The 22,437-nt window shown below is 39.1% G+C and overlaps 2 protein-coding genes across 3 annotated transcripts; one reads left to right on the top strand and one right to left on the bottom strand.

Moving 5' to 3' along the window:
• The first annotated feature begins 189 nt into the window (after positions 1-189).
• On the top strand, positions 190-20,200 carry LOC146697400 (ras-related protein Rab-27B-like). Of its 2 annotated transcripts, XM_085476130.1 has the most exons (6): positions 190-1,043; positions 2,331-2,416; positions 4,689-4,792; positions 4,932-5,055; positions 6,405-6,581; positions 19,971-20,200. In XM_085476130.1, exons 1-6 carry the CDS (start codon positions 795-797, stop codon positions 20,104-20,106), a joined length of 876 nt encoding a protein of 291 aa, XP_085332256.1. In that variant the 5' UTR covers positions 190-794; the 3' UTR covers positions 20,107-20,200. The 2 variants fall into 2 exon arrangements, with proteins under 2 accessions (XP_085332256.1, XP_085332257.1); XM_085476131.1 differs by lacking the exon at positions 19,971-20,200 and having other exon boundaries at positions 191-1,043; positions 6,405-9,905.
• On the bottom strand, positions 14,653-22,218 carry LOC146697399 (alpha-N-acetylneuraminate alpha-2,8-sialyltransferase ST8SIA3-like). The gene is made up of 4 exons (XM_085476128.1): positions 21,704-22,218; positions 18,665-18,787; positions 17,771-18,328; positions 14,653-15,849 (listed from the first exon to the last, which is right to left on the bottom strand). The coding sequence occupies exons 1-4, from the start codon at positions 21,859-21,861 to the stop codon at positions 15,567-15,569; spliced, it is 1,122 nt and encodes a 373-aa protein (XP_085332254.1). The 5' UTR covers positions 21,862-22,218; the 3' UTR covers positions 14,653-15,566.
• Positions 22,219-22,437: the final 219 nt, after the last annotated feature.

The following is a 22,437-nucleotide window of genomic DNA, read 5'->3' as shown; positions in this document are numbered from 1 at the left end:
CACAAGGGTCTGTAAACACAGCAGAAGCTGGTATTAAACTCCTCCCTGGATCACATGTAGCACAGGGGAAAGGTTCAGGCTATGCAATGTACCATCGAATGATGATAGTGGTTATTTAATAAGAACAAGCGGTGCAACTTGTGAACGGATGTTTTCATTTTCTCCACGTAGACTGGTAAGATTTTAAAGTTTTAATGGTTTGTGTTTGCTGAGGGTGTAGTATTGATGTTTGGACTATTTAGAAAATTACTAAAGTAATGTTTTGTGTTAATCTAGTCAGTCTTTTTGTTAATCATTAGAGGGTTAATTAAGCAGCATCCTTGTCACTTGATTGCACAGAGTAAGATATAGTAATATCTCTTTTAATGTAGTTTTTTTTAAGTACATAAGGGAGTAAGAAAAATACTTTTAACTATTTGGCATCATTAAATGGGATTTCCCATCCTGCCTTTACTGGACTAGCCCCAGCTGACAGTGTAAGCAAAGCTTTGCGATGACATAGTTGCGTCATGCACTGCTGAGCTGTCTGCCCATAGCTCTTTAAGTCAATAAAAGGACTTCTGTGTGCCAAACAAGCTGGGTTTTGCTAAGCAAAGTTAGAGAAAACTCTGGAGAGGCATTTGACTGCTCATGTGGAAGCCAGCTCCAGTCATGTGCTAGTCCTTCTCTGATCAGTGCCTAATGAGTGGGGAGTTATGACGTCCTGCTAAGCCTGTGTGATGGTCCTACAGCCTCAGACTGAGAACTGCAGCTTAGGTTGAAGAATTTAACCTTATAAGTTGTTATTTTCCCACATGTGTCTCAGCTCTCATGGTTTGGGACATGTGAAAACCAGCAAAGTGTTGTACTGTGAGCTAAACTCTGTGGCAGGTTCGGCACTCAGCTGTACAATGGCTAACTGGGACTATGACTATCTGATCAAGCTGCTGGCTCTGGGGGACTCAGGAGTGGGAAAGACCACCTTCCTCTACAGGTACACTGACAACAAGTTCAACCGCAAATTCACAACCACAGTGGGCATCGACTTCAGGGAAAAGAGAGTGGTGAGTACATGTTAATGGTATTTAAATTATAGGGAAAAAAACATTTCAAAACCTCAGTAAGGCCAGGTAAGCCTTTTACACATTTATCTTTTTAAGTATTTTATAATAATTGGCAGATAATGTTTGATACAGAAATAAGTGGCCATTAACTTTTAATAGAGTACACAACAAATTATTATTTGTCAGGTTAATGTGGGATCACTAGAGTCAAGAAAGCATTCTAGTGGAGATATATTGTAGGAAATATAAAAGAAGCAAAGATATGTTTGAAGGGATGACCCCCAGACTCCCTCCAATATTGATCCCCACCAGTGAAATCTGCATCTTTAATATCAAATGTTATTTAAAATGTTTTTGTTGTCTTTGTGTTAACAGTCATATGTGGTCTTTTTTTGTTAGTTAGTTTGTTTGTTTGTTTCACTGACTTCTTGCAGCAAGTCACAATAAATTGAGGCGTTCAGGTTGCTCTATTTTAGTAGAACTTTTCACATTTATTGAAACTATTTTAAATTTTACAAGAAAGACAAAGAAAAATCTGCAAATACTCACTGGACTAAAAAACTATCTCAATCTGAGAGTGTTCTTCTTACTTAAAACAATAATAAAGAAAAAGTATGCATATAGAGGGTAAAATTATTTTCTGGCTTCATTGTCTGTTAGAAAAAATGTGTTAACTCAGGTTGTTAGTAACATGGTAATAATCTATTGAAGAAAATCTAACTAAACGTCTAATAAACACTTAGACATGCCAAACTCGTCTTAGGGAAATAATTAAAACAAAGTAGAGAATTACAGACCAAAAGTTTAATACTTTCTTCTTGAAAAAATATAACAAAGAACAAAATGAAATCCTGTAAATCCTTAGTGAGTAAAACCACGATTTTGAAGCTGAAGTAGCAACCCTAAATGTATTTTTCCTGATGTAATCAGCTATACTGAAAATGCTAGGTTTTTATGTTATATGAAAATCTCTGTAGTCAAGTCTGTAGCCAAGAGAAAAAAGACGTCTCTATTAGCTGCTTATATGAAACTAAAACATTAGTGTGGTATTATGTTGCCAGTACAGCTATGGTCACGTTGAGTTTTGTCCATAAAGTAGACCTGTTATATCAAATTATCTATTTTGCTTGATCCCTATCATAAGTGTAACTGTGTTGCATCCGTCCACGCATCCTGCTAATCCAAAGAAATGACACAAAACGTAAAATAGAAATCGTGTAATTTGGTTTGCATGTGGAGCATTTTGAACTTTTTGAGTTGATTACTGGGCTCTGTGTATTGCTTTAGGTTTATACGGGGACAGGTGTAGATGGGGCAACTGAGAAGAACTTCAAAGTTCACCTTCAGCTCTGGGACACAGCAGGACAAGAGAGGTAATCATGAAATTTTTCTTTGTTTCATAATTCATAGTTAATATTTCATAAATAAGTGTGTGTGTGGAGGATCGAAGCATTATTTATCATTTTAAAACTCTTTGCACCTGATAATTAATTCCTCACACCTGGTTTATGTAGTCCGGAATGTCCAAATTTAGCTGTCAGGCACATGATACATGATGTGGTTGCAAAACCAGCTTAATTCTTCACCCTCCACTAACAGTCTTGACAGGTGGTATAAGGTGTTTGCCTTGATATACTGTGTTTGGTTTCCTCCAAGCTAAACACTATATTGTGCATTATGGACAAACATCTCTGCTTTGGTGTCATCTGTCCAAAAGATATTGTTCCTGACATCTTGTCATTTGTTCTGACATGTTCTTTTTAGAGAGAACAACTCTTGTTCAGTCTTTTGCTAATTGTATTGTCACAAACTTTCAGTGTTGGGGAGTAACGGAATACATGTGCCGGTATTCAGAATACAGTTACTTTGTTGAAATAAATGGATTACACAGCGGTCTTTTCCTGCTTTATATGTTAAGCTATGCCCTCTCTATTTTTGGTAATTCCACACTGGTGGGAACCCAAACAAATCACATTAAGAGACTCTGTCTGTGTCTCAATCTCACGACCCATGTCACCCCTACTTGCAGCCCCATACAACGATGTGAAGGAATATCTTTATTATTCAAAACATTATTTAATATGAAGGCAACAGGCAGAGTGTTACAGGCATAGCCCTAAAGAATGTAGCCTCATGGGCAGTGTAGTCCGTGCTGCAGGGAGAATGGACTGCCATACTCATTATCTGTCTGTGTGCAAGGGAGGGAGAAAAAGAAGAGTGGAAAAGTACAAGTTGTCACCGACCAGAAACAGGAGCTGGAAGCATGTAAATATAAAAATAACCACTGCAGCCAAATAGAGTGCCTGACGAGCCCAGTTGTAAGTAAGCTATTAAGGCTCGACTGTACACTGCGTTCGTGTTTTCCTCCGAAACAACAATAAGTTCAGTTGGAGCCGCGTTTCAACGCCTCTCTCTGTCTCTCGCAAAGTTCACCCAGAAAACAAAGTAAAGCTAGTTTTCGGCTATGAGCCCGACACAGAACCCAACGAATTAGCCAGAGGTCCCTTTACTACGGTTCGGAGCCGCTGACCTGTTTTATAGTTTTCTATATGAGATCGCTGCAAAAAATGCAGCCTTACCTAATGTCCACCCTACTGTTTCTCATTTTATATTAAGATTTAAAAATCTAGTTAGTATTGGTATGGCGAGTAGCCTTCAGTAATAGTAATAAATCACACAGCAATAGTACATTCATGTAGTTGTAAAAAGCATGATAATATATTAAGTAATCCAAAGTATTCCGAATACGTTACTCTCATTGAGTAATGAAACGGAATACGTTACAATATACATTTTGGGGCTGGTATTCCGTAATCTGTTGTGGAATACATTTTAAAAGTAACCTTCCCAACGCTGTAAACCTTAGCATGCTAACTGAGGCCTGTAGAGTCTGAAATTTGGCGCTTGTCTGAATTTGTTGTTTGATCTGAGAAAGGTTGTAGGATTGTGCTAACTCACCCTTCAATGCTCCAGACAAGCAAAATGCAATAGATTCTGCATTTAAAGAGATCCTCACACTTGCTGATGATCAGTTGATTAAATGTATTTGATTAGCAGCCCCCTGCTGCTACTTACCTTCCTGTAGAAGCACTAAAGGTGTAATCAGGACTGCATAGTTCTTACTTTAGTGTAGCCACTCTGATGTCACCCACTTGTTACTGAAGTCCTATTTCTTTGAGCCCTCTCCATCATAGCTTTATGAAACCAGACACCATGTGTACAAGGTGGCACAGACTTTATCAAGTAACCCACACGTTCATAAGGTAGTGGCTAAAGCATACTCTGCTTTTATCATCATACGTAATATTACGCTAAGACTTGAAACTAGTGATAAAGACCATAAACTGGAATAACTTTTGCTGAGGCCACTGAAAAACCAAACTGAAAGCTATTTTCTCTTCTTGGAACCAGAGTAGTTACCTCCTAGAAACAATGCAAGTAACATCTTCCATCCTTTATATACAGTCTGTGCTAAGAAAAAACAATTTTAGCCTTGTGGGTCTGCTGGGGATGCAGTTACAGAAATCCCAAACGCCAGTAGGATTCTTGGGACCATGAATGTTGTATTGTATTTAAATCCATTCAGCAGGTGCTTAGACATGTCAGTTTGACATCTGCTTTCTAAAAAATCTGCTTCTTCTTTAGGTTCCGCAGCCTCACCACAGCTTTCTTCCGAGATGCCATGGGCTTCCTGTTGATGTTTGACTTGACCAATCAGCAAAGTTTCCTCAATGTCAGAAACTGGATGAGTATGTTTCCACTGAGCCCCCTGTTCTGCTTCCAATCAATATATTTAGTTTTATGTTGCTGCACAGATAATAATCTCGACTGATTCTGAGTTTCTTCTCATGTATGCTGAGGCTTTACGTGACTTCCTCTGTGTTTCAGGTCAGCTGCAGGCCAACGCGTACTGTGAGAGTCCAGATGTGGTGTTGGTGGGTACCAAGGCAGACGTCAGAGACATGAGAAGTGTTCACGCCAGGCAAGCCAGAGATCTGGCAGACAGATATGGGTAAGGCCTTACAAACACTGTATTAATCATAAAAATATGTCTGTACCCATAAAGAGACATAATAGTGTACTTTCATACTTGTTTTTTCATTTTTCTTTCCTCTGCGCAAACATAATTATGGCTGCTGTTTGTTTGTTTATTAATACTGCCATGGTATTAAATTAATAACCAAACTTCATGTGACAACAGTTTACAGTTTTGTGTATGACTTTTATTGATCTTATGTCCTGTTTTATTTTTTTAATATTCAGAAGACTTATTAAACCTGACGTTCTACCACATTAAATATAAGAATCAGAATCAGAATCAGAAAGGGGTTTATTGCCAAATGTTGAGCAGGTTTACAACATTAGGAAATTGCTGCGGTGCTTCAGTGCAAACATAGTGTCATAAATAGCACTTAAATAGACATGAAAAAATAAAAGTAGGGATAAGAATTAAAAGTGCTACGTAGAAAGATATGTGCATGATATATACATGAGAATAAGAATTAAGAGTGCTACGTTGAAAGATAAGGTTACTGTAACCTTTTTATTGCTATTGTTCTGTGGTAAATTATTATTTTATGAATTGTTTTTACTCATTTTAGCTTCTCCAATTTTAGTAGGTCTCTCAAAAAACTTTCTCTTGGCCTTCATACATTATCACCTGATTCTAGTAACGATGCCAAGTGTGCAACATAAAAAAGACATCCAGTGTGTCCTACTAGATTTCCTACAGATTTATAAATGACAGATGAGAAGGGGATAACTTTTGGACTTTTTGCTGATTTGTACACAATATCCATTATTATGAATAGATGAAAGTGGTTGCCTGAACTGATGAGTTCATTTGAGCCAGAAGTGTGAATTATCCCAAACGAGACCCCATTTTCCAAGCTGGAGCCCAAAGGGGCTTTTCAGCATGACCTACAAATACAAACTGACAGTGGGATCATTATATTTTTATAGCCTAATTGCTGAGAAAGACATTATTAGCCAAACCAAAACGAAATGACACTTTATTAAAATTGTTTTCTATCACTACTCTGGTGCCATTTTAAATTTTAAATTTAATATCATTTTATATTTATATAGCTTCATCTGGTAACTGTGACTTAGAAGTTTGTGTTTTCCACAGGTTCATGATGAGTTAATGAGTTCAGATTAGAAATTATTTTCTCTTTTCCTTGAAGATGATGGAAATCTAGTTTTAATTCTGTCACCATAAGATGGTGCTGGTCAACAGTTTTCCCTGATCTTGGATCTGTAAAAAAAACTTTTACAGCAAAGACTTATTTTGGATTGTAAAACAATCATTTTTAAGATCAGCTAATGTTTTTGTTTTTTTTTGTTCCACATTCTCCTAAGCATCCCGTACTTTGAGACGAGTGCAGTGACGGGTGCTGATGTGGACCTGGCGGTGACCACCCTGCTGAATTTGGTGATGAAGAGGATGGAGCAGAGCACATACGGGGGCCAAGGCTCAGAACCCAATGGCAGCCCCGTCTCCAGCCATGAAGTGGAGGAGGCATCTGTGAGGAGCAGGTGTGCCTGCTGATGTTGCAACCATCAGCTCCTCTTTTCTCTTTTACACCATATATCACTGCATTTTGAGATCCTACCATTTTCTCGAGATCTACAACAGCCTGTGAAATGAGACATTTGAGATCCTAAAACCAAGCAAAATATAAGCCCATACTGTACATGAAAGGAGAAGAGCTTTGGAAAGTTTCATTTAAAGCGTTATTATTGTTACAGTATAAATTCGTCTTCTAGTGTTATTTATTCACACACTTTGTATTGTCAGAAACAACATAAAAGAAAACTGCAAAATGAAACAACTGTATGTCCACTTATAAAAAACTGCAGTACTATGTAAAAGTCTTGAACCCCTTATTTCTTTATATTTTGCATCCAAGGAGCCAAACTTTCTTATTATGTTGGTCTTTACTTTCTGAAGGTCATTCAAAGTTTTTCTTTGGACACTGGCTGTTTTTAACACATTATCTGAAAAATGTTTATTTAAGCCACTTTAGCCTGACTTATAATCATTCACCGGAAAATATGCAACTCAACAGATGAGCCAGTATTGTGTCTACACATAGGAAACAACTTGGCAAATAACCAGTCAATACCCGTGTCTTTCAAGTTCTTTCTTTACGATTGAAAACTCAATTTCTTACTTTTTAAACTGCATTTCCATATATGTCTGTTTGAAAAACATTCCTGGCCCTTATTCCCATTTTCAAGTAAAGTAGTGGTCCAAAGACTTACACAGCTCTGTGAACAGGTCGAATATTGGCTCTTTTGACATGTTTGTACAAACACACCACAGATAAAGATATGGGTTCAAACAAATGCCCCAGAGTAATTTTTATAATTCAAAAAAATGATTAAAAATATAGATAGATACAAGACAGATAGAAAAAGTAAGTACACACTGATACATTTATCTTTCTTTAAGTGTAAAATTAGGTGGCTGGGTTGCTAGTGTTTTGAAGAACTTTATGCAGTGATATTTAAACATGTGGTCTGTCTTATTTAAACCTTTGACATCTTGGGTGTGTTGTTCTTTTTGTCATTGAAATGTGCGGTGTGAGTATCTGAAGAACTCTCAGACTTTCTACAGAATCCTGTGAAATCTTTTGAAATAATCATTCCACTGTAAAGTAAATCATATACCAGTGGCAAATATAGTCCCCAAAACTCAGTCGTAGTATGTGCAGGTAACTGTTGGTGCCAGTGCGTACATGTCTACTCTCCAAAGAGGCTCAGAATGCTGATAAAGACAAAAGCCTTCTCTGGGCATACAAAATCTAGGAAAGAGAAGACCAAAGGGTGCTTTCCAGAGGAAAGTCATACCAAGTGTGATGCATGATGTTGGAAATTATCTGGTCTGGGGTTGCTTTGCTGCCTCAGGTAGCTGGTAGTCAATGATTCCACTCAGTCACAGATAATATGAGGAAAGTTGTCTAAAAGTGGAAGTTAAAATTATCCAAATCCACTAACTGTATATAAAAGATGGACATAGTCTCTGGCTCTGAATGCCAATTCCAAAAGACTTCCCGTTCCAAAGACGTTTTGGGGGGAAAAGGCCCTTGGCTTTCAATAAACATTTTCTTGATTAATTTATGGGCTTGTGGCAGTTTCCAGTTATATTAAACACACCCAGAAGTTCATATGTTAAAATGTAACATTTGTGATTAAAGATTTTTGATTTACAAACTGTAGATCCTGTTGTAGTCAGATCCAACACTGGGCTGGTAAGGTGTAGTTTTAAAAAGGTGTGATGGCAATGGTGAAAATACCCAGTGTGGGGCTTCACAAGAGGACTTCACTAGCCACTTACATACAGTCTATGTGTGTCCTAAGCACCACTGCAAATCCACTCAGGAACGGTTGGAGGGTTAATAACAGTGTGAAATAGTCTATGCAATAAAACCTTTGAGCATTTTAGCATCTTGCAAATAGAGGAATCTTGCATGGAACAGTAGTAAAAACGCAAGAAGCTGAAATTCGGGGACAATAAAAATGTCTCTACATGTAAAGTATATGTGACTTTATGTGTAGCCACTATTTCAAGCAGAATAAGATTTTTGTGTGTGTAAATATATTGCAAAGCCAGCAATTTCATTTAGTTTATGTAGTTGTTGTTAGTTTACTTTTTAAAAAAAATATTTTAATCTCCAAATGGGTCATACCAAAGAAAAATACTGTTTATTTGACACGTTGAGGCATTGATGGAAGGAATATGCAGGCACATAATGTATATTTATCATGGAATATAATCAAAAAACATTTACTGTAGGACATGGTTTCTTACTTGGATGATTGCTGTTGATCGAACAACCAGGATAGTACAGTCACTTACATGATTTATGACTTTTATACAACATGTACATAAGCAGCATAATGGAACAAAATCGCCATGCAGATCAAACACAAGTACAGAAATGTTAAAGGGTTGTTAAAGAACAAATCCTGTATAGTGCTCAATTTGGAATAAACACATTTAATGTTTAGGTAATGCACATCACTGTCTGGTCATTTAAACATACTGTAATGCACAAAAAATATATATTACTCTGACTGGAATACAATCATCACAGAGTTTCTTGGCATCAGCATATTTTACACACATTCTGCACATTGATTTTTAATGTTACGAGAAATTTTCTTAGAGGAGGAAGTGCCCAGCAGTATACCACTGGATATTTCCAACAAATAACTCTGAAGGAGGACATTCATAGCTTTACAAGGAAATTCTACAAATGTAGTTAATTAGGGAAATCTCCGCAAAACAGTGGCCATTAGGCAAGTGTCAGCCCTAAAAACCTCAAATGTTTGTGGGGTTACCCTAGTGTTCTGAAGCCAAAGTGCCTCAAACTTGTATTCCTTTTGCATCCAGCAGGGGGCGACTCCCTTGACTTCCTGTCCTATTACATAGAAATATGGAAAAACACCCTTCGCTCCTTCAGTCTGTGACATTTATAAACATTTTTATCATTACTTAATCAACTCAATAGGTTAGTTTTGTAAGTCATGATCAGGATATTGCAAGTCGTTAGCCAATGAAAATACATGTACGCAGCCAGATCCAGCCCTCACTTGCCACAGGCAGTCTCAAAACACCAAGGTGGTCACGGCGAAAACACTTAGCTTGAGGCTTCATATTCAGACTTTACAAATCAGTGGAGGTGTGCAGGGCTGCCACTTTCATTTTTTATACTGTCTACTGCCATTAGTTTTCATAGAGCTTTCACAAATCAGTTTCCATTATTTCTTTTAAGCACATGGTCTTTGGTGTACCTACAAAACATTCAGTGAAGGGACTGCTTAAATTATTCTTACACATCTATAACAATCAAAGTCCTAAAATTTGGCTGTCTTTTTACAAGATGTGCAGTTTCATGGTTGTTGCTTTTAATGTCGTGACTGCACTGTGATTTAAAGGTTAGACACACAAGTTAACGATTTGAATTAGTTCGTTTGAACAAGACAAAAGAACAGACACTACATATGGTAAATGTGCATGACTGCATTTCTCTGTGTGTTAAACCTCAGCCTAAGCTGGAATTTGCAACAAGGAGCACATGTTGCAGAGTCATGGGATGGTCATGTGGCCAGCTTTTATTGTTTGGGTCCAGTCTTCCTCACCCCCATATCCACCAGTCTGTTTCAGCCTGGCACGATAAGGTGGACTGTTTAAGACCCCAGGACTATCTACAGTTATAAAAAATAAAGCTTGTTCATTTTTAAGTTGATCTGTAGAAGTTTGGTCCCATGTGGAATACAGCGTTCTTTTTAGCCTTCAAACAGCTCTCATACAAAGACACCAGTGATATTCTTAAGGAATACACCACCAGGAATACAAACAATAGCAAATGACTAAATTTTACCCTTCAAAAAGGTTGTATAAAACTAGCCTAAAAGATCTGTTAGTGCCTCACATGCATTACCACTTAAATATTTCATGCTGTTTGTACAAGATGCAATAAGCCATATAACATTCATTCATTTTATCTTGCATCACGAATATTGAATTTGATACAGTTACGGTCGGAATAAAGAAAATTTCTTCAGTCAACAAAATAGTGAAGTTCAATCGTCGTTTGGGACATAGTGGGAAACCTCAAGATCGGTTATTATTTAAAAAAGTTCTATTTCCTGATGTTTTAAGCCACACTTGAGCCATGATTTACATCACAAGGTGGTCCGAGTCTGGTAGCCCCTGGTCAAAAATGATTTTTGACATTTGTTTGTATGCTTAAACCAAGCTTGTGTTTACTAAGTGAGAATTTAAGCATACATATTGAAGCATGTTGCATAAATATGTTGTTAGTAAATAATAAATATCATAACCCACTTAGACTCTCTCATGTAACTAGCTAGCTAACATTAGCTCCCTAATGTTTCCATTTAGGCAGGAGAAAAAGAAACAATCTGAATGTGTAAACATAAACTTACAAGATCTGAAATTATATCATGTAAAAGCAAAACTACATTCCACTAAACAGCATTAAGTAGGCTAGCATAATCAACTATGCACAACTCCCTTTAAGCTAACAGTGTGCTAACCACGAAACCGTTCAGATTTGGAAGATATGTTACAGCTCAATAATAAAGTCTTTACTAATGATGATTTGGGGTTTTTCTGTTTGGAAACGACCAACATTTTCACATATTTCCACAAGGTTGCTAGGTCAGTGCTTTCTATTTTGGCCTAGGACACCCTCGCAAAAGCGATTCTTAATCTCAAGAGTTCAATTCCTGGTACACTTAAGGTAGACATACAACTTCCTCACTGAGCATTTTTTTAGCAGTTGGTTGGTTGCTCATGAACACTTCAGGCATTTGGTTGTGTAGGTCAGTGGTCCCCAACCTTTTTTGCGCCATGGACCGGTTTATGGCCGACAATATTTTCACGGACCAGTCTTTCAGGGGTTGCGGATAAATACAACAAAATAAAACCAGTACTGGTACCAAAAAAACAAGAAGATTTATTCATAACACACGGGAAAAGACCCAAGGAAACCGAGTTAACAATAAAACCGATAAAAAACTCTGAAAACCATAAATTCCATAAATCACACCCAAGCCTCAACTTTTGCGGCCCGATACCAAACGACTCGGAGACCGGTCCGTGGCCCAAAGGTTGCGAACCGCTGGTGTAATTAACCCTCTGAAGTATTTACCAAGTACTCATTTATCCACTTAGAAGTCAGCAGGGCTCCTGAACAGGGGTAATTAACCTTGTTTCACTAAAATCTCACCAATACTCTGGGAGTAAGTAGCAATCCAACACTGCACTGCACCACATTCAAGAGCAATGCATGCTGGTGCCCAATGGCTCCCAACAGAAATCCTTATATCAACACACAAACGCAAACAAGAGAGTGTGAGGGAGAGAAGCAGAAGCCTCTTTTACTATTCTTCCTGTCAGTTTGCAGGGAAACACTTGCTGTCAACCACAAACAATTATCACGTATCACTTAAAACCAACCAAAGTAACAATCCATGCACATCTGTGCTCCATTTTGCACATACCCATAGTCAATTTAGCGCACCCAGGCATCCACACACTCTACCCACTTATATAGTAGGTGCATTTATACTTACTTTATATTTCAGACTGTTTATTTAAAAATAGCATGACTGACTATTTTTCATATAAGCTTTGATTTAGATGCTTCACCTCACTCTCCCACTCCTTTCTGTAGTTTACATATGTATACATTTAACCCACTGTGGCAGCATCTTCTCACTGATATCTGACATAACATAGCAGCAACTGGAACATACAGTCTTAGTATTTCACGTCATGGCAGACAGTCCGCCATGACAATTTCGGATTAGGTCAAATACGTACACTCTTGGGTTTTGTTGTGAACTATCACTTAAAATGCATATTTTTTAAATCATCAAAAAGGATCCCAAAACAGCCTAAATTTTGTCCGACATTATTTTAACCATCAAGGTTAAGCTTAAAACTGTGTGGAAAACCCACTCTGGCAACACTCGTGCCTTTAACTGTGAAATAAATATTTTTACCTAATAACTTAGGTTTGATTAAGAGTGGTGAAAGAGCGGAAATAAATAGCTTGGCTCTTCTGAAGGATCATAAATTTTGGTTGGCAGATCTTTTAAAACTCACAAAATAGCATCTTGCATCTGCACGGGTAAATATTTTTAGACAATGTGTGAAAGATTTGCAGTTTTACAGAGTGGTTAGGTCAGGGATTACCATGTTTTGGGTTTGACCAGTGGCTTCCTGAGGTCCCAATTTAGTAAGCTAAGTTTTAAACTAGCTTAGGTACGATATTCAAACTTGGTAATAGAATAGAATAAACCTAGAATAAACCTTTATTATCCCACAAATGAGAAATCTGGGATTTAATCATGAATTGGCAAAACGATGGAGCTGTTGCTCCAGTCTGTCATGTATTTTGATAATATTTTAATTGTAAACATTGGTTCTTTTATACATGATGATAACAAAACTTGATGATCTCTTATCAGAAATTACTTGGCTAAATTTGATCCTAAATCAAGTAAGTTTACCATTACATACAGTGGGGCAAAAAAGTATTTAGTCAGCCACCGATTGTGCAAGTTCCCCCACTTAAAATGATGACAGAGGTCAGTAATTTGCACCAGAGGTACACTTCAACTGTGAGAGACAGAATGTGAAAAAAAAATCCATGAATCCACATGGTAGGATTTGTAAAGAATTTATTCGTAAATCAGGGTGGAAAATAAGTATTTGGTCACCTCAAACAAGGAAAATCTCTGGCTCTCACAGACCTGTAACGTCTTCTGTAAGAAGCTTTTCTGTCCCCCACTCGTTACCTGTATGAATGGCACCTGTTTGAACTCATCATCTGTATAAAAGACACCTGTCCACAGCCTCAAACAGTCAGACTCCAAACTCCGCCATGGCCAAGACCAAAGAGCTTTCGAAGGACACCAGGAAAAGTATTGTAGACCTGCACCAGACTGGGAAGAGTGAATCTACAATAGGCAAGCAGCTTGGTGTGAAAAAATCAACTGTGGGAGCAATCATCAGAAAATGGAAGACATACAAGACCACTGATAATCTCCCTCGATCTGGGGCTCCACGCAAGATCTCATCCCGTGGGGTCAAAATGATCATGAGAACGGTGAGCAAAGATCCCAGAACCACACGGGGGGACCTGGTGAATGACCTGCAGAGAGCTGGGACCAAAGTAACAAAGGTCACCATCAGTAACACACTACAACGGCAGGGAATCAAATCCCGCAGTGCCAGACGTGTTCCGCTGCTGAAGCCAGTGCATGTCCAGGCCCGTCTGAAGTTTGCCAGAGAGCACATGGATGATACAGCAGAGGATTGGGAGAATGTCATGTGGTCAGATGAAACCAAAGTAGAACTTTTTGGTATAAACTCAACTCGTCGTGTTTGGAGGAAGAAGAATACTGAGTTGCATCCCAAGAACACCATACCTACTGTGAAGCATGGGGGTGGAAACATCATGCTATGGGGCTGTTTTTCTGCCAAGGGGACAGGACGACTGATCCGTGTTAAGGACAGAATGAATGGGGCCATGTATCGTGAGAGTTTGAGCCAAAACCTCCTTCCATCAGTGAGAACTTTGACGATGAAACGAGGCTGGGTCTTCCAACATGACAATGATCCAAAACACACCGCCCGGGCAACAAAGGAGTGGCTCCGTAAGAAGCATTTGAAAGTCCTGGAGTGGCCTAGCCAGTCTCCAGACCTCAACCCCATAGAAAATCTGTGGCGGGAGTTGAAAGTCTGTGTTGCTCGGCGACAGCCCCAAAACATCACTGCTCTCGAGAAGATCTGCATGGAGGAATGGGCCAAAATACCAGCTACTGTGTGTGCAAACCTGGTAAAGACCTATAGTAAACGTTTGACCTCTGTTATTGCCAACAAAGGTTATGTTACAAAGTATTGAGTTGTATTTTTCTTATTGACCAAGTACTTATTTTCCACCCTGATTTACGAATAAATTCTTTACAAATCCTACCATGTGGATTCATGGATTTTTTTTTTTCACATTCTGTCTCTCACAGTTGAAGTGTACCTCTGGTGCAAATTACTGACCTCTGTCATCATTTTAGGTGGGGGGAACTTGCACAATCGGTGGCTGACTAAATACTTTTTTGCCCCACTGTATATTTTCATTGTTACTGATGGAAAATTATCCTCCTAGTCTTTTTGGTAGATTTTGGAAATGTCTCATTTTCTCAACACCTACGTAATGAAGGCCGGTAACACGTTCTGCAGTTCTGATCTAATGATCACAAAACACCTCTCCATGAATTTATGGCTTATTGTTGGAATGTTGATTATTATTCCAAAAATTTTGAAGTGGACAGTCAGGCTGTCTACAGAGAAAAAAGACACACATATATTTATATAGAGTACAATCTTGTAAACAAATACCATCTTCTAGAGCAGTGCAGATTGTCTGACACCTCGTGGGGGAAAAGGCCTGAAAACAGGAACTGCACCTCTCTGGAGGCATTAAATCTGATTACAAAAAACACTGATCTAACTCCTTCCCTGAGATTAGGCAGTGATTTCAGTGTACAGAATTGGTATACTGTTGTAAAGGTGATTAATCGATCTGTTTCAAGCAGAATTGGAAATTTACTGCGTCCCCACAGCTGAATCCCCCGTAGACTCCAGTTAAAATAGATGTCTGTTTGGCTCAAACTATTTAGCCAGCAGTCATGCAAAGGAGAATAATGAAAGCAACTGAGCTGCATGAAAGCCCCTAACTGTGGTGCTGAACACAACATGTTGAATGAATAACAACGCTGGGATCTGCAGCTCGAGTGAGCCTGACATCTTCATGTAAAATTACAACGTGACACGAGTGTGTGTTTGCAGGATGATCATAAACTGCCTAAACACTTATCATGCTTATCATGTGTGCCACAACAGAAGTTTGAACTGAGCTGATGTATGTTGGTAATGGTCTCTGGAGTCACGTCTTAAACCATCCCGGACTCATCGAATGTCTAAGAGCAGTGCGTCAAGCTGAGTTTGATCACGCCTTCCCTGTGCAGCTTGTAGAGCAGCTTGAACTCGCTGGGCAGCTGGTGGGTTTCCTGCCACTTAGTGGTGAATTTGGTCCCTTTCTTGTCGTAGTAGTGGTACGGCAGATCCTTGCCTGTGTTGGGGTCCCAGCCAAAGGGCCAGAAGCCGTAGAGGTGGATCTCGTCACATATTGCTGAGGCCAGGGTGTACATGAGAATACCAGTGCTGAGACGCTTGGGAGAGAGGTTTTTAGTCTTCCAGTATCTGAGAAGAAAACAAATAGATCACAAATTGACTGTAACTTTGTGTTGTCTGTTCAACATTTTATCATGTGATGTACAATTAAGCACATACATGTTTGGATGGTGATACAATTTTTGTGATTTTGTGTCTGTTCACCACCACAATGAGTTTTAAATCAAATAGTCAAGATGTGATGGAGGTGCAGATTTTCCATTTTAAATCAAGCGGTTTAACAAAAGTATTGATGTAACTAAAGTACAACCAGTCATTCACCAACTAATTATAGGCCTGTGTGGTCATGGTTTTAGTGTTTGCCACACTTTAAATAAAACTATCATGTTGGTGACACCAGGGTTTCAGAAATACTCCCACAATATGCCCACATTTACATCAGTCGGTGGTGTCATATCAATGCTTTCATATTAGCGGTGGATTAAATTGGTCTTTGTACTGCCTGTGGTTCAGTTTTACTTGTTACATATTAACAAGACATCCAATAATTCTCTGATTTTTAGCTCATCTGGCCAAAGGACAGCGGCCAGGTGTCTTTCCATCTGTCCATTTCATAGTTCATAATAATTATTATTCCTTCAAGATTACCACGCAGGTTTTTGTGAGATTGCGCAATGATCAACAATTGAATGTGATCAAGGTCAAGATCACATGCATTTTCAAAGAATCACTTACTTGCTCCCAGAGTATTGGTCACATTTTAGTGAAACACGATTCATTTGTCCTGTTTAGGAGCCTCCCTGACTTCTCAGTGGATTTCAGTTCTCATTAGTTTGTGTAATACAGCCAAACAATAACAACAAAACTTATAGGTTCTGTGATTCACATATTACAATAACCTGTCAATTGTGATGGATCATGAGTCGGATGAGCTAAAACATCACTGGCATTCCAGTTATTGTTATCCTGTTTTTTCCTTTTGCATGTGCATCCTGTGTTCCTGTGTGCACTTCTTTGTCTGCATGAGTTTTGTCCTGGTCCCTCCTTCACTTATTTCTTGTTTTATTTTGAAGGTCATATCCTCAGGTGGTTGTCTGTGTCTGTGTGTGTGTGTGTGTGTGTGTGTGTGTGTGTGTGTGTGTGTGTGTGTGTGTGTGTGTGTGTGTGTGTGTGTGTGTGTGTTTTTTACTGCCTTCCTCTGTTCTTTTCCCAGCTTTGTTAGTGTCCCTTCACTCGTACTGTGTATTTAGTTGCTGTCTTTCCTTTTGGTTTTAGTAAGATTATAGTTTTTGCAAACCCTGTGTTTTCTCTGCTAGATTTCTGTGTTTGGGATTTATGTTAGTTTCTCATTTTGAGATGTTTCTTCATGGATTTAAGTTGTTTTTAGGCTTTTTGGCTGCCAATAGAAGCAGCCTGTTTTATTTTGTTTTGTTTCTTTTTCTTCAGTGTGACATAAACCTCTCTGTTCAGTCAATAAAGTTAGAAAGCATTTCTACACCTAACCGATAAACATTTCTCTGAGCAACAGGTGGAGAGCAGAAACTGGGTGACAAGGAATGTGAATATAAAGAGCTGCAGGAACCTGGAACTGATTGAGGATTTTGCATGACTGGTTGACCTGGGATTTTTCAGTGGATGTGTGGTTTGAAATAAGGAAATAAGGTTTTTGGTTAACAGAAGCTTTAGCTATTTTAACATTGTGTCCCATAGTATAAAATTTAAAACTACAGACCTATGATAGGTCTATAGTCTACTGTCATTTATTCATAGACTTACAGTACAGTATTGCAGTACAGTAGCATGATAGTCTTTATAAAGGCTGCAGTAAATTGTGAATTCTGATGATTATTAAGCATAATAAAAAATTCTTTATTGCGGAAATGTTTCATTTTCTGTGATAATTAAAAAGCCTATGGAAAAATCACATTGGTTTCCAGGTTTGCCTAAAAAATCCTCCATCCCTGCAAAGCTCAACAGAATCAGATCTTACTTGTTCACGTCGTGCATGATATTTCCTGGCCAGGCCAGTTCAATCTTCAGCTGTCCCTTGTGCTCCACAAAGAAATCCACCAAGGTCCGAGTTACTGTAGCTGAGGTATGAAGGAAGAAGGCAGGGATCCACAGGATGGCTCCCTCCAGTTTCTTTAGGTTGAGGAAGAAATTATTTCTGTCTTGAATGGTCAGCAGGTTATTGTAATACCTCTCCAGGATGCTGGGGTTAAAGGTGGTCAGGTTGGTCTTCTTGCCTACATCCTTGGAGTAGATGTCGGTGGGGGCAAAGTTGCAGCGGAAGACAAAATCGGCTTGGTCAATTTCAGGGCCACAGTGGCTGCCGGTAAGAATGCCACTATTTCCCACCACGGCACACATGCTGTAGTGCTTATTGAGGATGGGAGAGGTGTCGGGAAGCAGGGATTTGAAGTTGTTACTGATGGAGAAAACATACTTGTGGCTGGAGTAGTCAAAGTGCATCAGCTGGCCAACACGCACGCTGTTCTTCGTAAGGGAAAAGTTGTTGGGAATGTCGATGTAGTTGAAGATATCTTTCCTGAAAAAAAAAAAGATGTTAAAAAAAAGTCCAAAACCAATCACAGCGACTACATCCCTTTTTTTATTTACAGAATGTTACAGGCACATACATACATACATACATGCATACATGCATACATATATATGTGTACACATATATCCCATATAACAAATATGCAAAATTAGACACACAAACAATTCACTTGTTGGTTTTGAATGTTGGTTGGACAACACAAGCAAACAGAAGACAAAATGAAGAGGAAGGATGTTTTATGCTGTCTGATTTCCAGACCAGAAAATACTCAAGTTTCACAAAGAAGACAAGCAGAATTCAGTTAGGAGTCAAATCTTTTACCTCTGATGATAAAAAGCTGTCTTGTTGAACTTCCATTTGGACGGTTTTCCTTGGAGCTCTTCGTTTAGGGCATTAGTTAAGGGGATGAAAGAGGGGTCCAGGAAATTCATGGCGAACTGAGACCTGAAATTAATGTCCACAAAACATTGGAAGCTGAGTCATCATGTAATAACAGCAGCAGCTATACTGGCTGCGGTTTAGAAAGATCCAATCAGATCTGCTCCTGGCACACTTTGGTCAATCTGCTTTTCATATCAGTCCCTCAAAAGACTTTCATGTTTAGAATAATTACAGTTAAAAATGTTCAAATGATTCAACTGTTTTTTTGTTTTTTCTCTTTAAAGAGGAGAGTGGGAAAAATGAAAATATTTAGATATTTTTCTAGTTAAAACTTGGATTCATGTTAAGACTTGGGCACTAGTTTTGTATTAATAAAGGAAATGTGGAAATCACACTTAATACATTTCCATTCCCTTTATGTAAGTTACCTTGAGTTATTTTTCTGTATACGTAGTATATGGTCAACAAGTCCAACACCTTGGACAGCTTTATGTTTGATTTAAAGGAGGCATAAATGAGTTTAGACCCCTTTGGGTTTTTATTTTATTTATTTATTTTGTAGACAGCCCCTAAAAACTATTATTAGTATTAATTGTGGTGTATTTTATTATTATTTTCTGGAATTATCTTCTAATGGTTTGTTTTCCTAACTTTTCTATTGACAGCAGTACAGGAAAGAATGAAAACAGGTTTTATGTCCAGTGTTGTTGATGTCATGATGTTACAGAGCGCTCACACACAGGCGTGGCTCGTGGCTTCTCAAGAATAATAAGACTTTTGTTGCTGCAGCAGAAAGAACACGAAGAGATAATTACGTGACACAAATCAGTGATGCAGAATTAAAACACACTTTAACTGAAATACAACAAAACATTGCCATGACTTATAAAACCCATGTGCATTATTATTTTAGTTTGTTAAAAATTTCGATTCCTATTCTGATTAAATTGGGTTTCAGTGTTTGTTTACGATATGCTCCAGATCCAGGTGGCAGCAAGTCAAAAGGATGTTACCTGTCTATGTCCTGCAGCAGCCTGTATTCAGTTTGAATATTGCTATAAAATGATATGGATCAGTTTGTCTTTCATTCACTATAACAATTCACCAAAAATGATAAAGCTGTAGCTTCTGTTTTACCCACATTCGCATAACTAAGCAGTGTGTTGTCTTTTTGTCGACAACTAACCCTAACCCCCTAACCCTCTTATAATAATTATTATATTATTATATTTTTGTCATTTTCCAGTTTCTATTTGAGTGAGGAGGATGGAGAGCGAGGGGGAGGACAGAGAGATCCTACAAGAAAAGTAAAAAGGAGGGAGCAAATAGTCAAGGTAGCTGGAAAAACAAAAGTTATTTTTCATATGCAGTTTTTCATGTAAATGGTAAATGGCCTGTATTTGTATAGCGCTTTACTAGTCCCTAAGGACCCCAAAGTGCTTTACACAACCAGTCATCCACCCCTTCACGCACACATTCACACACTGCTGATGGCAAGCTACATTGTAGCCACAGCCACCCTTGGGCGCACTGGCAGAGGCGAGGCTGCCGGACACTGGCGCCACCGGGCCCTCTGACCACCACCAGTACGCAACGAGTGAAGTGTCTTGCCAAGGACACAACGACCAAGACTGTCCAAGCTGGGGCTTGAACCGGCAACCTTCCGATTACAAGGCGAACTCCCAGCTCTTCATGGAGGCTGTTGTGCTTTCCAGTAGCACACTTAAAAAAGAGAGTTTGTATTGTATGAATTCAGAAACCTTTACATAAAAGAACTCTATTATCAGTTTGTTTTGTGTGATTTTCTAGTGTCTGTACTGAATAATGATACTTTAAATGCTTGATGATTTGGTGAACTGAAATAATGTTGTGCATGTTTCTCCGTTATTGAGTGTGTCATGAATCTCTGTGTACAGGCAGGAGATTGGACCCAAAATGCAGGACCCACAACACACAAAATACAGCTTTATTTACTGACTCAAAGGAAAGATATCAAACTAAACTAGACTGGGAAAATATAAACTAAACTTTACCGAAAGGCACACAAGGGATCACACAGCATGAGGGACGGTGCGACATGGAACATAGGGAGATTCTGACATAAATACACAGAAGGTAATGAGGGACGTGGGAACACACGGGGAGCACAGATGATGAGGGTTACACATAACAAGACAGGGAGGACACGGAACTGACAATACTGACCCAAGACGCGGACCTTAAACGCAACACAGGAAGGACACAGAGACGCAGACAGGAGGGGGGAGAGAGATCACGGGGAGATCACAGACATAACAGGCTGGGGAAACACGATAAACATGATGGAATAAAACACAAGGGGAAAAGGGCACACGAATTCACAATTAAATAAACACAAACACACAAAGGGAGACAGAGGGCAAAGACATAAGGGGAAATCTGATCAACCATAGGCTGCTGAACAGACAACTTAGGGATCTTAAGAATGCAAATGAACTTAATACAGAATGACAAAACTCACAAAACTCAAAACACTGGGTCAGAAGTCCCGGGACCATGACAGAGCCTTTGCCTGAGTTTGATAACTAAAGAGTCCGCCTTAAAAACGGGTGGATTCGATTAAAATCTGATCAATAACTCTAAATTATTCATTCTTAGACACTACACTTAGACACTATAATAGGTCATCCAATTAATTGGGTTGCTTTTGAAAGTAACGTTGTAATGTTTATTCAATTAAATGGAGGTTTGCAAATGTGAAAAGGATTGATTACATTTGGAAACAGCATACTCTATTAACATTAATTACAAGGTACTGCGTGAATGACATTATGATTGGAAGCTGAGGCCCACTTAAAGTTTGAACCTAGACAGCAAGTATATATAGAAGGTAAAGTATGAAGTCTGGAGTCGTGCACAAAAGGCCACACTGTTTACATCAACCCAATTCTGCATCTGATCATCCATCCTCATTGTGATGAAAAAAAAAATCTCACTCACCGAAAGCCTGCATGAAACATAATCCTCGGGCCTCCCATGTAGTATTTGGAGGAGGAGAAGAGGCTGTCTTTTCTCAGAGACACGTAGCTGATGAGGGATAAAATGAGCACGGCGACGCACAGAATAACCAAACCCAGGGCCTTGGCGATGCGGACCATCTTGGGAGCGTTTTCATTCCTTGTATGTAGCTGCAGCGAGGTGTTGGCCTGTGTTGTTATTCCCGGGTCTGCACAGCGCTGCCGCCCGTCTGAAAAGCACACATAAACTGGCGCTCATCGGCTCATATAATCGTGTAAAATGGACGGGTGGTGATTTTCTGCGGCTGCATGATAAGGATGCCGCTGCTCGGTCCGCGCTCATTCCTCTTCCTCTCCTCTGCGGCTCGAAACCATCCAGGCTGCCGGGTTAATCAAGGAGATGGGAGCAGAAATGCGTGTCAACACATCCCAGACAGCTCCACCGCAAGCCGCGTACTTCAGCAGCACCAGCTGCACCAGCAGCATCACCACCTCCAATCCCACCCCCTCACACTCACGCTGATGCAGCTTTCGGCACAAAGAGACGCTTGTTCGGTAATTAGTTGAATGGGGCTGGCAGAAGATTTAAAAGTTCCGAGCATCAGTCTAATATGTTAAGTCATGCGCACTGGAATTTAATCTCGATATCCCGGCAGGGCATACATTTTAGTATTTAACTGTATTTTCGTTTTATGGAGTTTTCTTACTGTACAAGAC

This window comes from Copadichromis virginalis, linkage group LG12 (assembly GCF_057382275.1).
Source record: "Copadichromis virginalis isolate Kocher_CV1m ecotype Utaka linkage group LG12, C_Virginalis_male_GT1.1, whole genome shotgun sequence".
Taxonomy (NCBI): domain Eukaryota; kingdom Metazoa; phylum Chordata; class Actinopteri; order Cichliformes; family Cichlidae; genus Copadichromis; species Copadichromis virginalis.
Note: the sequence above shows the minus strand (reverse complement) of the source record. Positions and strands in the feature narration are given on the sequence as shown.